This window comes from Leptinotarsa decemlineata, unplaced genomic scaffold (genome assembly GCF_025532065.1).
Source record: "Leptinotarsa decemlineata unplaced genomic scaffold, Ldec_3_MD MMD2_tig00026328_RagTag_RagTag, whole genome shotgun sequence".
Classification (NCBI taxonomy): domain Eukaryota; kingdom Metazoa; phylum Arthropoda; class Insecta; order Coleoptera; family Chrysomelidae; genus Leptinotarsa; species Leptinotarsa decemlineata.
This window is the reverse complement of record NW_027412688.1, coordinates 15,471,651-15,489,221: the sequence shown is the minus strand read 5'-3', so window position 1 is coordinate 15,489,221 and position 17,571 is coordinate 15,471,651. Positions and strand designations below refer to the sequence as shown.

General features: G+C 33.9%; 1 protein-coding gene across 2 annotated transcripts in view; it reads left to right on the top strand.

Moving 5' to 3' along the window:
- LOC111505269 (lachesin) overlaps window positions 1-17,571 on the top strand; it is a 624,335-nt gene that overhangs the window by 536,824 nt on the left and 69,940 nt on the right. For both annotated transcript variants that reach the window (XM_074181993.1, XM_074181992.1), the window contains exon 6: window positions 3,587-3,715. In XM_074181993.1, the coding sequence (XP_074038094.1) occupies window positions 3,587-3,715 (129 nt within the window). The remainder of the gene's footprint in view (window positions 1-3,586; window positions 3,716-17,571) is intronic.

Here is a 17,571-nt window from a genome sequence, read left to right as displayed (position 1 = left end):
TCCTAAATCAATCATACAATATTGCCTTATCTACTGGTCAGGTATACCTTTTTTTTATTTCAAAAATATCCGCATCAACCGCGAAAGGTTATTAGCGGAGGAACAATTAGGTATAATTATATTTTATGTAATATATGAATAGATTTCAAAAAGGTTACTAAAGAGTTCAAGTTCACCACGTCTAGGGCAAAATTGAGTTCACTGGGAAGTCTTGTGTTTCATTTCCCATTTTCCATTATAATATATATAGATTTCACTCGAAATCAGGATTTCTCTTGAGCGCTTGTTGAGCTACTGAATAGATAACGCATGTTTGAAATTTTATCTATTTCACTTTATTTAATATCGCATTTTTTTCTCTGTATTCTCATTTGATCGATCGATGTAATCAGTTTTAGATTTTTCTCCATTTCAAAATATTCTTAGTTGAAATTATATTATGAATGTAATGTTCTGCTGATTTTTGAGTATTCAATCTTCCACAGTATAAAAAACAAATAAAGCTGAATCACTATATAATCTGCAAAATTGTAGTAGAGGGCGAATTGAAAAGTTAACCCTGAAAAGGTACTGCATAATATAAACCACCGACAAGTTCAATTAGTCAGTAACTTGCTCTCTATTACACTCAAGCAGATTCTCTATTGGTCAAACTGTGTTCATATTTAAAAAAAAAACATTTACTCATACACAAAAAAGTTCTTCCAGAGAATGAATGTTACTTTATTCAGTCTCCCAGAATATATTCGATATTTCATTGCAAGATTATCACTTCATATTTTTTTTTCTCTGTTGGGACGATAATATATATGATGAACAATATGAACATCCTTTTACTTTGATGATCGAGAAGGACAACACTAGCCAACTGCATTTCGAATTGCCTCAGCCATGGTAATTCCTTTATAAACAGGAGGAAAAATTGACCAACAATCAAATTATCGCCCAATATCATTGCTAACGACCCTTTCGAAAATAATCGAAAAACTTTCAAAGATTCGCTTCATGGCCTTCATGGAACAACACAACCTATTTAATCAAAACCAATTCGGTTTTCGAAGCAATAGAAGTACCAATGATGCAATTTTTGAACTTTTCGAACACCTATATGGTCGAAAAAACGATTGAAGTATAGTCCCAGAAGGGTTCTGTGACTCAACAAAAGCCTTCGACTGCGTGTATCACAAAATATATCTGCGAAAACTATAATATTACGGATTCAGAGGATATGCCCTCAATTGATTTCAGTCCCACCGCACACGAAAAGTGTTCATCGGACAACATTGGAATGCGAGTACATTAATTGCGGCATTCCACAGGGGTTAGTTTTGGGACCAGTACTCTTTTTGTTATTCTTGAATGAACTGGCCCATCTTAATGTTCGAGGCAAGTTCACCCTTTTTGCTGATGATGTGGTACGGAAAAGATTTTTCAACATTGAAGGGAACAATCCAGAATTACTTAGTGAAGATGAAGGAATGGTGCGACAGTAAGTCGATTGCCTTGAATATCAATGAGACCAAATTACTCACGTTCAAGTGTGACATGACAGGTATAACTATTAAGTCATTGCCATTACCACACAATATTTCTTGGCAACGAGCTGAAATTTGATGATCTCATCTTGATTCTTAGTAAAAAACTGACATCGAGGTGTTATTTCGTAAAAATGGCTTCAAGCGAGATTGGTGCAGAAACAGCTGAAATAATGTATCACGCTCTCATAGAGTCCCACCTCAGATACGTCATTGGTTTCTGGAGCATGTGCGGGCATGTGCAAGGGTTCAATAGCATTTTCATTTCACAGAAGATGGCATTACGATATATATGTAAGGTATCTGATGGTGGCAGATGATTAACCATCTCAGGAAAAATAACAAACGAAACAATAATATTGAAATGAATGATGATAATGTTGAGATATCAAAAATCGAGATGGCTAATAATTTCAATGCCCTTTTTTCCCCTATGAAGTGTCATGATGAGATGGACATTAAATTTATGGAAAATAATGTTTCCATCTGCCAAAACTCCTTTTTTATGTATCCCATTAGTGACTATGACATTATTGATGTGATCAAACCACTATAAAAGTCGGGTGTAAGTGGTTATGATGAGATTTCAAACAAGTTCCTAAAAAATGTGCTCATGAGTTATCATATCTACTGCATCACATCATTAACCTATCACTAGAATATGGAATTAATATCACTGGAGTTTTTTCCCAACACCAAATCGTTATTTTCAACACCTCGACACGTGTTTCGATCACTCAAAGAGGAAGATCAAAACCAGTTTAGGCTCTACTCAGCCTAGATGATGACAGTACGAGCAGCTGTCGAAAGCGCTCGCACATAACTAAATAGAAGTTATAAAGCTTCAAATCCTTTTTGTGACTTACATTTAATATTGAAATACTAAAAATGAAGAAAAAATAGTTGCATCATTAAGAAAAATATATATATATATATATATATATATATATATATATATATATATATATATATATATATATATATATATATATATATAATCGATTTTTGACTTTTTGACTGCGAGACCCTGTTAATCCATTTTACCATACATTTCTCCAGTCGCTAAGATTATCCACTTTATATATATATATATTATATTATACTTGGTATACATTGACATTGAAGGATTTAAAGCTTTAATAACTTATAATTATTATATGCGAGCGCTTTTGATGGCAGGCTGTGCTATCATTATATTGGCTCTACTGAAACTGAACGTTTTATCTTCTTGTTTGTTCTTTTATAGGGTTAGAACGCCTCAGTGCAGGTATTTGTTCTTTCCTCTCATCCGGATGTCTCTTCAGATTTGCCTGTACTTGGTACAGGCAAATCTTGTGTTGATGTTTCTTTGGGTTCACTTTTTCTAGGAATGTGTATGTGTAAGATATTACCTAATGTAACCCAAGTAAAGGCAAATTTAAAGATAAATCCGGATGAAGGGAGAGGACAAATACCTATACTGAGGCATTCTAACTGTATAAAAGAACAAACAAGAAGATAAAATGTTCAGTTTGAGAAGAGTCATGAAGATGATAGCACAGCCTGCTATCAAATGTTATTATTAAAATACTGAAAATAAAGGAAAACTTGTTGAAAGGAGAAATGAAAATTTCTATGTTTTTTACCACTTTTAATTGTAACTAACGTTACTGCAGTTTCGTCCTATATGGACATTCTCAAACTCATACAATAAACTTTATTATTATTTAACGAAACGATACGGGAGTAACGTTAGTGACAAATAAAAGTGATAAAAAAGATAGAAAGTTTCAATTCTCTTTTTTTAAATATTCTCTCTCTCTATCACTCTCTCTCTATTCATAAACAACATTTTAATTGAATCTTAAAATTTCCGTAATGAACTGGTTACGTATCCAGTAGTTATAAGCGCCGATTACAAATTCGTGCGGGTGCGATGAAATTCCATTATTACCAGAATAACCGTTATATAATATGCTATTTCACTACATGTCACATCTTGTCATTTACGTGTTCCTACATCCAACTGGAGTGTCTTCTAAATATTCATGGGAATCTTGTTTATGTTTCAGTGTCCTCATATCAAGGCGAAGTGTTGAAATTGTGGAAGATATCTCGAACTGAAATGGGAGCTTATATGTGCATCGCATCAAACGGCGTACCCCCGACCGTAAGCAAGAGGATTATGGTCAACGTTCACTGTAAGTGGCCTTCTTGTATTCTGCATGAGTTTAATCCGAAGTTGAAATGAGATTCAGTTTATCAGTATTTGTCAGTTTAGTGTTGGCAGTTTAATTATGGCAATACGGTGTTTATGAAAGAGGATGTAGAAAATATTGGTAGAGATTTTGATACGATCCAGAATCAAAATGAGTTTCATTTATTCCTCATATTCAAATCTCTGGTATGACTATGATTGGTTACTTGAGCATTTGTCAGACTTAGTCCAAGCAACAAGTCCCTATTTTAAGATTTTACCTCTACTACTTTTGCATGTGTAAATGAAAAATAATACTTTGCAGAAACAATTTTCATGTAATATTTGTACTAGTTACACTTTTGTTGACTTAGGAAATCTTTTAATTTGAAAATTGAGATATTTTTTTAATTCTTTAATTATTTCTTGAAAAACGAGGAATAAAGCTCCTTATGTTTTTTACCACTTTTACTTGTAACTAACGTTACTGCTGTTTCGTCCTATTTTCGGACATTTTCAAATTCACAGTGAAAAAATCATGAAAAAATAAAAAACTTGAATCGAGATATGAAATTAGTTTTCCAAATATCCTAATTATTTCATTTTCCATCATGAAACACTGCATGAATATGATTTTTGCGATTACATTTTTCGAAAAATCATGAATGAATGCGATGGAATCGGCCATTACTTGATGAAAATCAATATTGTATTGAAGTAACTCTTCATTATGAGATATTCACTGGACAGTTTACGAAACTGTAACACGTGTTTCACTATACAATAGCTTCTTCAAGCATTTTTATACTTCAATACACTTGCGGAAGCTATTGTATATCGAAACACCTTGAGGGAATTTGTGAACTGTCCTGTGAAAGTTTCAGGAAAAAGTTTTACTTGAATATAAAAACATAGGATATATAGGATATTCCATTTTTTATAGCTTTTCACCTGAAGACGCATTTGCTAACTACCGGTTATGAACAAATAAATTTTCGTGCAATACCTATATTTCTACAAACAGTGAAAAGACTCACGAAAACAATCATATTTGTCTTTGTTGTTGTTTTATATGCTTCTTTCTGAGAGAACCTGGAAGAACAATTTTCACCACATAGACTATGACTGTCATTGTATTTTTTTATTGTTGTAAAATTATGTTGAGGAAAAATTATTTCGTTCATAATAATTGTTTCTCACCTTTACATGATTTTGAAGAGAACGTTCTTGAATATCGATATTTACTATTACTAATTAACGAAGGAACTTTATCATAATCCTCAGATATATATCAATCGGATTTTCAAAAACTGTATGTGAATATTCTGGGAGTACCATCGAAAACAGTTCATCTTCCAATATATCAATGTAGGATAAAACACCTAGACACGTCTGAGTTCAAACAGATTGAATTAAAATGTAACATACAGTGCGTTCTCTCAATTTATTTCCCTCTACCCTATGAAGATATCTATATAGGGTGTAACTGAATTAGTGTAAAACATTCAAAGAGGTGATTCCTCATCGAAAAAAAGATAGGATCTTTTATATAAAGAAACTTCATTGGAGCATCCCTTGTTAAGATACAACCGTTAAGATACAACCCCTTAAAGGGGGTACATAAAATCTGTGTACAAATTTTTTTCACAAGCACAAAAAAAGTTACAATTTCGAAATTAACCTGACGTTTTGTATTACCAAAAAGACACTTAGCCAGTTATTTATTTGGTTTACCCCATGGTTGTAAGGGGTGGAAAACGCAACTCCTAAAATTTATTTCCAATGTAACTTTTTGTCTAATTATTTGTTTGTCATCTAAAAATTCATTTTCGATAGCCTGTTTCATTCTGAACAAAAAATGTCTCTTGGATTTTTTGCCCAAAATAAACCAGTTCGCAGTAAAAAATTATTTTACTGCGAACTGTAGTTGTTAAAAATTAACAACTACAGAGATACATCGTCATAAATGCGAACTAGATGTATTGTTATTTTGTAGTTAGTACCTGCATCAAACGATTGAAGGGTAATAATCAAAATTAATTCATTAATAATAAAACACACAACATGTAGAAATCATAGTAAATGTTCAATATGTCTACCTTCAGAAATTACGCATACGTCTAGATGTCGGCGCATGAGCCACGTATTCGCTCAAATATTCCTGGAGTCTCTCTGATTACCCTACACGCATCGATGATGCGGTTTCTCAAGTCCTTTACATCGCGAACATGAGTACGATAAACCAAATGCTGCAAATGGCCCCATTGAGATCCGGGGATCGAGAGGGCCAGTTCTGTGGTCATCCTCGACCTATCCACTGATTTGCATATGTTTCAGTTAAATGCTGACGTGCTACTTGACTAAAATGGGCGGAAGCCCAATCTTGCATAAAAACATATCCCTTCTGACGCCCAAAGGAACTTCCTCTAGCAGTACTGGATGCACTTCTCTTAAAAATTGAAAGTATGCCTCACCATTTAATCGAGGAGGTAGAAAATGAGGCCCAATTGAATCATCTCCAATAACTCCGAGCCACTCGTTAAGAGAAAACTGTTCTTGATGGTTAGTTGCGACAAAAGCGTGAGGGTTTTCATCAGCCCATATGTGGTAATTATGAAAATTAATAATCTTGTCCCGAAAAAAACTACATTCGTCTGTGAATCCTATCGTCTTCTGAAAGTCACAATTTCTAATCATTTCCAGCATCCAATTGCAAAATTCAAGACGGTTCGGAAAGTCTCGCGGTAACAGTGCCTGTACTCGTTGCAGATGGTAAGGGTATAAGAGTTGTTCCTTTAAAATTCGAAATACCATCATATGATCAACATTTAGCTGGAAAGCAATATTCTTCAATCAAATTGAGAACTGCTTCCTCAAGCACTCCTGCGTTCTTTTATCGAATGAACCATATTCTCGTAATCGTTAATAAAGTCGAGCAAATATTATATGTGAAGGATGCTGCCGTTGAGGATACATTTCAGAATATCTTCTAGAAGCTTCTAACCCATTCCCCTGCGACAGACCGTAAATGTAATGCATATCAGCCATTTCCCCATTTGTGTATGCCATCCTAATAACAAGTGAATCACTAAAGTAAAAAATTAAGAACAGAACTTCAACACACAATTAGTATTAGTTCAATTTCGAAAATTCACAAACTGACACTGTCATACCATTTTAATTGTCACTATCGCTAATAGCGACGTACTAGATAGATTAGTTTCGTATTTTCGCATTTATGACGATGTATCTGTGTAGTTGTTCCTAAAATAATTTTTTGCTGCGAACTGGTTTATTTTTGGCAAAGAACCCTGGAGAAATTTTTTGTTCAGAATGAAACAGGCTATCTGAAATAAATTTTAAATGGTGAACAAATAATATGACAAAAAATTACATTGGAAATAAATTTTAGGGGTTGCGTTTTCCACCCCTCCAACCATGGGGTAAACCAAATAATTTTCTGGTTAAGTGTCCCTTTGGTGGTACAATATTGTAACTTTTTAGTGCTTGTGAAAAAAATTGTTGTACAAATTTTATGTACTCCCTTCAAGGGGCTCTATCTTAACAAGGGATGCTCCAATGAAATTTCTTTATATGAAAGATCTATTTTTTTCCGATGAGGAATCACCTCCTTAAATGGTTTACACTTATTTAGTTACACCCTGTATATTCTTCATAAAGGGTCGATTTCAGAATTTTTTCACTCATGAACTTGTTTTCTTTGGTATTTCATAATAATATTTCTATTTTGATTTCAAATCATATTCTTCAATCATCATACAGAATCAAGTTGATCTCTAATATTCGACATTTAGTATTGTTGTCATCGTTATTGAAAGGTAAAACTTGTACCTCTGCCGTAGAAAATTACCAAAACAAGCACTATTTTCAAACTTCAGAACTGAAACACTACACCAGAACTGAAACACTATTTGCATTTCACCAACCACGTTCAAGAGATTAAGTATACTAATACGTATGTCTAAACCTGACCTACAAGTATTCATATCTAATACGGTACTTTTATTTATTTATTCAACGGCAAAGCCAATTAACTTTGTAGTTTTTCACACTTTCCTAAAAGTGTTTTTGAATGCTCATTTTTGATGTCTACATCAGAATTTAAAATTTTACAAATCATTTAGCCAAGTGTGTAATACAAAATATTAATGAATCCTTATGTCTAGTGACTACATTACTAAAGGATGAAACAAATCTGGTACTTACAAAGAAAATGGTAAGGTAAAAAAGGGCTTGGGATACGCCATAGACTTTTCGATTGATTTTTTTTAAAGACCTGAAGTGACAAATTAAACAGATCTAAGTTATTATGATATTGATTTCTCAGCTTCAGAATACGAGGAATCGGACTGTTCAAAGCGTAATTGGTATGAAAAAAATATATATGTTAAATGTCACAATTTCTCGTATCTTTTTGTTTGATATGAAAAGTTATTGTGTGAAATACTTCTGGACAGTTTATCCCACTATTTATTATTTTGAAGAAGAAACTCAAGTTCATAGAAATTATCGTATCTTCCAAAGATTTGGTTGGTTAACTTAGAGAGTTGACTGTACTTATATTCATTTCGTTGAAAACCAAAGTGAAACGCACAATTTTTTGAGAATTCCTTTTGAAAATTCTCAATCGAATCGATATTTACATTATAGTATGGGTCCCACATAACCGAACAATATTCAAGAATGGATCTTACGAAAGCACAATTTAAAGTACATTTTTGTTTTAATTGAAAAATCAGTAGAAATTATCAAGACAAAACCTAGCATTCTGAGAATTTTTGCCACAATTTCTGAAACTTGAAGATTGAAATTAATTTCTCTATCAAATTTAACTCCCAGATCGCGAGTAAATGTTTCTCTATCAAGAGCTATATTATTCAATCTACATTCAAAGAATATTGTACTTATAATTTTAGCGAACGATCGATGTTTTCCACCTCATGGAAAAAGCTTCGACATCTTTCTAAACTAAATCAGCATCTTCCCAGAAAGTAATAGCTCGATAAAGTTTGAGATAATCCGCAAACATAAGAAATTCTGAATATTTGAAAATAAACTCAATATCTGATTCACACAAGTTGAACAGCAGTGGGCCCATATGGGGTCCCTGTGGTACCCCTAATGGAACCTGAATGAGCGTAGATGTTGTATCTCCGTATTTTACAGACAGAGTTTCACCAGTTGAGAAGCTATTGATTACTTGCAAAATATTCCCGCCTATACCAAGCGCTTGAATTTCAGATATAAGTAGGCCGTGGTTGACTCTGTCAAAGGCTTTGTGAAAGTCAACTTTTAGGCACAGGTCACTAATTTTGGATAGAAATTGGCAGAACATTTTTTCGTGCAAGGTCCTGTTGAACAAACACATTGTTTAATATGAAGTTGAACAATGCGCTGTTTGGAATGGGACTTCTGGTCATTGTTTATAGTTCTCATGCGACAGTTCAGACAGTTGAAAGTATACAAAAGTCTTGTATCATACATCGATCTCAATAATTTTATATTTTGACCGTTCTCCAAAGCGCAAAGCGTATTGAGCGACAATAGACTTTTCTGGTTTCCAAAATATAAACGTGCTTTGGAACGTGTTCCAATTTCACGTCTAATCTAACCGATATAATTTAATAACTCTAATTCTGAAGTTGCCCAACATTCGTTGAAATGAGCAAGCAATTTTGAAGGCTATCGCAACCTTAACCTTAAAAAAAATGCGATCCAATCCTTTCATGTTCTTCAGTTTGGAAGAGACACGAACTTTGAATCCGTGTCTTCTTGAAGAGTTGAAAATTCATGAAGATTCTCCATGAATTTGGATTTCCTAATCAACTCATCCACTATATCGGAAGGATAACTATTGCTTTCAGCAATGTCTCTGATAACATTTTTGTCAATATCGTATATTTCTTCACCAACAGAAACGTGGCATGCCTGTGGATTAGAAAATTCGATCAAGCTATTTTGTGTTGTGAACAATGGTATGAAATATCAGGAATATATCTGTAAGTACTGGTATTCTTCTTAGAGACATCAAATTCTAGACCCTGTTCACTTTTAATCACTAAGACATCCAAGACGCTGTTATCGGTTTCATGTATCATCCTTATATTTGCGTATCTGCTGTTAGGAGTTGAAAAATAGTCATCTACTTCAGATACCTTTGTGACAATAATCGCAAATACACCACATTCATATCGTATTCAAGTCTGTGAAAAGTAGTGTAACTTCTCTTTTGCTCTGCTCATCAACATGAACTGCAGAAAAAATTGTGTATTCCGTTGCCGTGTCCTCTAGCTGTCTGTAAAAACTGTTGTCAAACTGGAAACAATACTGTTCCATGCAGATTTTGTTAGTTGTATATAGTTTAATATAAAACAATTTTCTTGAACGACTTCTATCACAAACTGACAAAAATGAATTCTGTCACTAATTCAACTGGTAGTAATTGAGTAAGTTCCTTGGTATATTGTATGGGTGGGAGATCATTACATTGATTTCTTTATGTAAGACTGGATGAAAACGAATGGAGCATTTTCAACTAAATATAACTGATAGAGATGGGAAAGAAGCTATGAAGGAGTAGCATATTGATAAGAATGTTCTTCCATAATCTGATCTTCTCTAATATTCGTTTGTTTTTGGTGATTGTTTCAGTTATAATGATTTCAGTTGTATTGCTATTTCATTCAGATAAAAACCTTCAAGAACAAGAGAATAATATCATGACTGTCATTCCTGTTCACTTACTGAACTATTTTCAAAAATAAATTGATAGTCTACAATTTTTTTTTCAAAGATATATTCTTTGAATTGTCAAAATATTCCAATGTGATTTGACCTGAATTGCTGTGTCGTTATTTTCAAAAGTATTTGGAAAGGTTGAATGAATAGGATAATAAACAAATGAAAGGAAACATAAATTAGGTATATTTGAAAGTTTCTTTCTCAATAACAATAAAAGCATTTCAAATATATCACAGAATGGTTAGAGCATTATTACTAGAACAGATGAATTACAATATTTTCAATTAGTATTTGTTGGATAGGATGAATAACTTCCAAAAGAAGTTGCTTTTTTGTGTTTGGCCGAACTACTACTTGAAAATATTTGTGTGCTAGTTTCCGCAGAAAGGTTTTGGACAATGAGGTGTCCAACTTGACGTGAATTCCTCAGTGTCTAACCTCGGAAAGCCCAAAGAAATTCATCCATTAAAGTTTTCTACTCCAGGACGATATGCTTTTAACTCATTTTGAATGAATAATAATACTTAATCAAATGAACAAAACTCACTCGACGTAAAGTGAATACAGTAGTTATGTTTTATCATGATTTTAAGCATTTAGATTAGTAGAATAATTGAAGTGAATTCTGGCAACATTTTCATTTGATTCCTTTTTTTTTCTTTCTCCCTTGTTTTCTAGAAATAAAAGAGGAAAGAGGAAATGAGAAGCAAAAGAGAGTTGGTACTTCTTTTCATCAATAGCAGTCCTGGAAGAGGACGAAGACAATAAGGTTGTGACATTGGGCAAGTCACATTACTAAGAGAGAACTGATAATTTAATTGATGATTTAATTATAAAACATGAAAGAACTCATTACCTTAGATAGTTCAAGAAGTGAAAAATACAATCAGAATAATTTGATTCCACCGGCTTCGAATAGAAGACTGTAGGTTTCTAATCCTTAGAGTTCCTGAACTATACTGGCTGCCTAAAATTCATAAACCTGGCAAGTTGGTAAGACCAATCGTCAACGCCATGAGTTTTCACACCTATAAAATCAAACAGTTCGAAACTATGTATCTCAATTCCACGGTCAAGTTTTATTGATATTTTTACAACGAATTTGTAGGTGAAATTATTTCGACTTATTTCGAAAACATGTAAAGGAAATATGCAATATTTTCAAACTCGAAATTTTGACCTCAATCCCGAGTTTCTACTGAAAACTCGTAATAATGAAAAATATGACCCTGCACCACAGATCATGATTGCTCCCATAATTTTTTGCAGCATACTGAGTCATATTTTTTGTTACAATTCACCCTAGTCTACAAAAAAGCCAAGTTTTTTGAAAAGTCATATATATCTCATAAACTCATATTTTTCATGACCGTCTTCAATAATTTCATGTAGAAACTCCAGAATATGAATGAACAATTAAGATGCCGAAATTTTTACAAAATTACACGAATAACCTTCACTGTGACATGTTGAGAATTCATAAGTGTTGAACGGCCAAATTTTTGTGGACAATTTTGTGGGAAGTATTGTGTATATATCTCTCAGTTACCTTTCTCGATGAAGCAAAAGATTTGTTGAAGTGAAATTGGTAAATTTATTCGAAAAAATATTTTTTTTGTAAACCACTCTGTATTGAACAATAAATACAATATTTTTCAGGGTGGATGCTTCAAATGACAACAGTTGAAATATTCAGTATGAAGTTGAAATCAACATCGATTCATTTTACAATTATAATCATTATTTTGTAATTCTCAGAGAAAACATTTCGTACATTCTTCATCTATGAGAGTGAATAAAATAAATGAAGGATATAAATTTCCGAGTGATAGGCGTGTTCATAGTATGAACATGCCTAAGGAAGTTACTGTATAGCGAAATACGTGTTGCGGTTTCGTGAACTGTTTTGTGGAAATTTCACAATAGAATGTTCCTTGAATTCGTTATGTATTTCAATCTGGTATCGACCAAATCCATAACATAAGGAGATATAAGCGTACATTAGATATTTTTCGGTATTCTCCATCATTATATGTGAAAATGTTCAAATAATTTTGGCCTTGAACCCACAATTTTCATCTTTCAACCCTTCATTTCGAAAGAAACAATCTTAAAACACCAATCAATGGGTGACATAATTGTTCCTTATTGGTAAGAATTGTCTACAGAAAGTCTGTTGATATCAAATAAAGATAAAATTCATCTCTAGTTCATTAGAAAACCTCACACTCAACCGAATTATCACCGTTTTTCAAAGCGTGTCTCCACCGTCAAATGGAAGGATTACAGCCAACAATTAGTGTAAGTGGTCCTTTCTCGCGTCCATTTAATCTCGTACATTTCCATCCAACACCACAGCCAGCATCGGTTCCCGTGATAACAACCTTATTTCACACATTTGTGGCGGGTTTTACATATGTAAATAGTGGCTTAGGATAAGCGTATCTTCTACAGGAGTACAAGGTTCAAATATATTCGATTCCCAAAATCTTAACGTAAATAATTCTACCAGGGATGACGTTTGGAATGCATTACATTACGGATCCACCATCTAAAATGGTTTGTTTAAGGCAAGCGCACACTACAGACTTTTTATCGGCCAATAGGTTAGTCTGGTTTTGCATTGGGTGGGGGCACACTACTCAAACAAAACTGTTCGGTTCGGTGCGGGTGCGCAGACCACCAACTGAAAAGTCTGAACCGTTGTTGATGTATATAATATTTTGACACGTTGTATTGAAAGTATTGAAGAATGTTATCGATGAAAGCTATTATTGCAATTATTTATCGTTGCACGAAGAAGAAATATGAAGAAAACAAGCAAAAGAAACCGGAATGTTCTACACGCTCCATCCTAAGCTGCTGGAATATTCAAAAATGTTATTCGCTTACTATAGATTGAGCATAACCATCTTCAATGAACTTGTAAAACTAGTCGGACCATTAATTATGAAGCAAGATACAAATTGAAGACGCACAATACCTGTGCGCACAACTTCTGCAATTTAATTTTCTATTGAACATTCGGCAATATTCGACATAATTATGAAAAAAAAATATATGCAATGAAAATGCAAATATATTCAAAGATAAAGTGGGTACTAGATAATATTTGATATCAGATATCAGCAATGGAATGTAGAGTGGGGAGTTTGCAAGCACCGACTGTTTAGTTGGCGAGTCTGCGCACTCCCATAAACACACAGTCTGATTAAAACTCGGCCGATAGTTGTCCAACTTCGTAATTGAATCAGAATTTGGAAGCCTATGCAACTTTTTTGTGATTATTCAGTCGGCCGACTGGAATCGCTTAGATGTGCGGACTCACATTACGATTCTATACTAATAAGCATCCAACCAAACTATCGGCCGATAAAAAGTCTGTAGTGTGCGCTTGCCCTAACTCTTATCGAACGGTTCTTTGAATGATTCAAATATTCCAAGTTCCAATTCACAAGAATTCAACGAAATTACATTGAATTAATTTCGGTGAAAATTCGTGGCCTTTCCACTACTTTATAGTTCTTAGATTCATATTGAATTTTCTCCATAGTTGTGATTAATTTTCTGACAGCTCGTTTTGTACTATAGGATATTTCAACAGTTACTTCCGAACATTGACAATTGATAACGGCCATCTTGTTGAAGCTCCGTTTATCAATCTGTCAAATTAGTTGTCAGTTGTTCAGTCTGTTTTGCCAAATCAACATGAACGGATATAGCATTCAAGAACACGTGCAAAACATGAAATTGTTTTATCAAAATAAGTGTTCTGTCCGGACAACGTACCGCGCGCTTCTCCCCTTTTAGGGTTGCCGTAATCGTGCTGCCAAGAGGACTATTCGCAATGTGGTGGATCATTTTGAATCCAATGGTTTGGTAAACGATCGACCAACACCCATATGTCGACGAAACGCAAAATCCGCCAAAAACATCGCCGCTGTCTGTGAAAGTGTACAGGAGAATCTGAGAGTCGATTTCGCGTCGCTAAAAAAACACGGCCTTTCGCAGACCACAACTTAGCGAATTTTTCATCGTGACTTGGGCCTACACCCGTACAAAATTCAATTTACCCAGGATAACAATCGACATAACATCAAAGTCGGTCAAATGCATCCCAAAAAAGTCGCTGTTTGGTGTGAGTTTTCGGCTAGCGGCATCATCGGTCAATATTTCTTTTAGAACAACGTTGGCTAGGTCATAGTAAAAATGAACCAGTAAGTCCACTCCCATTACTTTCATTCATAAATTCACAAAGTTTTTGGTGACCTCGAACCGAAGTGAGGAGGGAGCAATTTTCTCTGTTGCTGTGACAAAATTTTCAACGTCACATTTGCATTTGACTTTTCGGCTTTTCTATGTTTGGATTTATATGCCAATTTATATTTTAAGGTAACCTTAGTGAGTCTTTTGTAATATTTTCATTATTATATAATGGCATCATATTTTTTGCAGATATTCTTGATAAAGAAAAGGATAAATTCCGTAAGCTTGAATAGCAGAAAATAGTGTTTTTATAGCCCATAGAGAAATAACCACTTAAAAATAACTTTTGTATATATATATATATATATATATATATATATATATATATCTATATATATATATATATATATATATATATATATATATATATATATATATATATATATATATATATATATATATATATATATATATATATATATATACAAGGTGTCCCTGGACTTCCTCTTTTCCTCTCGGGAATGTATAGATGGGGTCAAAATATCACCAGTACTTCATATAACTTTTTTTCATAAAATCCTTCGTTACCAAGTAACGGGCACTCGAAGTTACAAAATGAAAAATGTTTTTCTTTGATAACTTTTCAAGTGAATATTGGTATTGGTAATTGACTGAACAAATGAATTCCTTCGATGAGCTTTCATGCAGGAGTCAGTTGTTTTGCTACAAAGTCAGGAACGGACTACCCCCGATGGTCCACACCCCAAAACTTTGAAATGACAGATATTTTTCAATATTCTTCAACAAATTAAGGTTACTTGGACAATTTTATGAATAAAAGTACTCGTGTGGAAAGTCGATCGGAGCAACGAGTCTTGATAAAAATGTAGTTTCACTCGACGACATCAAATCCGCTCGTCCACCATTATTTGAAATGAATAATTATCAAAGCAGAAATAATAATGATAACGTTAATTCAACAACATTTATCCTGAGATGTCTACCATTATTCGAAAATATTAGTTTTTAAGGAAATGGAAATGATAGGTAAAATGTTCAAAACGAATTTTTATAATGCAAACACGTTTAACTAACGAAACTCAAGAGCCTCAAGAGCAAACAGAAATGAAAAATCCGCTACAGAAACTGCTCGATATGATCACCTTCTCTCTCTATACATTTTCTTAGTCTGCGAAGACACCCTCTCTGTACTTGAAATAGCATTCCAGGGTCGTTTCGTATGGCTTCACAATGTAATGTTATTCTATTCAACAATGCATCTCTTGTGTGAATAGGTGTAGCGTAAACAAGGCTTTTTAGATGCCCCCACAGAAAGAAATCCAAAGGATTTAAATCCGGAGACCGCGATGGCCATGAATATGGCCCACCTCTACCAATCCATCTATTGTGGAAAATATGGTTCAGATGGTCACGCACAATCAAACTAAAATGAGGAGGAGCGCCATCATGCATAAACCACATATCTCTTCGGGTTTGCAATGAAATATGTTCCAAAAGTCCATTCAAATCGTTCTGAATGAACTCCAAATAACGTTCTCCATTCAATCGATCCTGTAGAACGAATGGTCCTATAAGATGGTTTCCTATGATACCAGCCCAAACATTCACGTTGAATTTCCGTTGGTGTTTGGTTTGCAATATCCCATGGGGATTTTCTTCGGCCCATATATGGAGATTATGAGAGTTGATAACTCCATCTCTACTGAAACCTACTTCATCAGTGAATAAAACTCGATTAATGAAAGTCATATCCTCTCTTTGCCTATCCATGAACCAATTGGCATATTCCAGTCGTGCTGGAAAATCTTGAGGTGTCATGGCATGTACCTTCTGGATGTGAAATGGGTGGAGCAGTTGTTCCCTAATTATTCTATGAATAGTGGACTTGGATGTATGGAACTGTTCTGATAGATTTCTGATGCGCATTGAAGGATCATCAGCGACGGCTTCCAAAATATTTTCCTCCAATACAACGGTACGTGCAGTCCTAGGAGCGCCCTCACCACCTCGTTTTGGCAAAACTGTACCTACAATAATATCGAAATAAAACAACGTGCTCAAATTAATTATCAATTATTACATACCTGTCTCCCTCAAGCTGCGATCGACAGGCTCGAATGTTTCTCTTGACGGTACCGTTCGATTGGGAAAATGCTCGGAATACAGACGACGAGCTTCTGCAGCATTACAAAATGCTCGTCCATAAAATACATGCATATCTGCATATTCATTGAATGTAAACTGTTCGGCCATATCAAAAAAATTCAAAATATCCTATGGAATATTGACAATACAATGATAGTCATATGACAACGCACCACTCAACAAAACAAAATCGCATTCCAGTTTCTCATTTTTTATCAAAACTTTCTAAAAGGTTTTTTTGTCAACATCTGTGAAAGAAATGGAACATAATTATTCCCTGGATATTTTTCACCTGATCATGTGCAGCCGTTTTTGTAGTTCATTCGTTTGCTTTTTATTAGTATAGTAAATACTTTTTCCGATGTGCGTTTTTTCAGCTAAATTTAGATTCGTGTTAAAGAATTTCTCCCATAAAATTATAATTATCAGTGAAACTCCTCAACAGTTTAGCTGTGAAGAAGAATTTGAAACATTCGAATGTTGAGTTTCATGAGATTCAGATAACTGATCAACACGAAACGTGATTATTCCACACGTATTATGTACATACAAAATATGAAATGAATTCGATATTTCATAGTAGAGTAGCTTGTTAGTTTAAAAACACCACGAATCTACAGAACTTGATATTTCTTTTGAAAAAATATCTGCTATCACAATTGTGACTTAAACTTCCATATAGGTACTGTACTTTTTGTTTACGACTTCATTTTAGTATACTTTGTA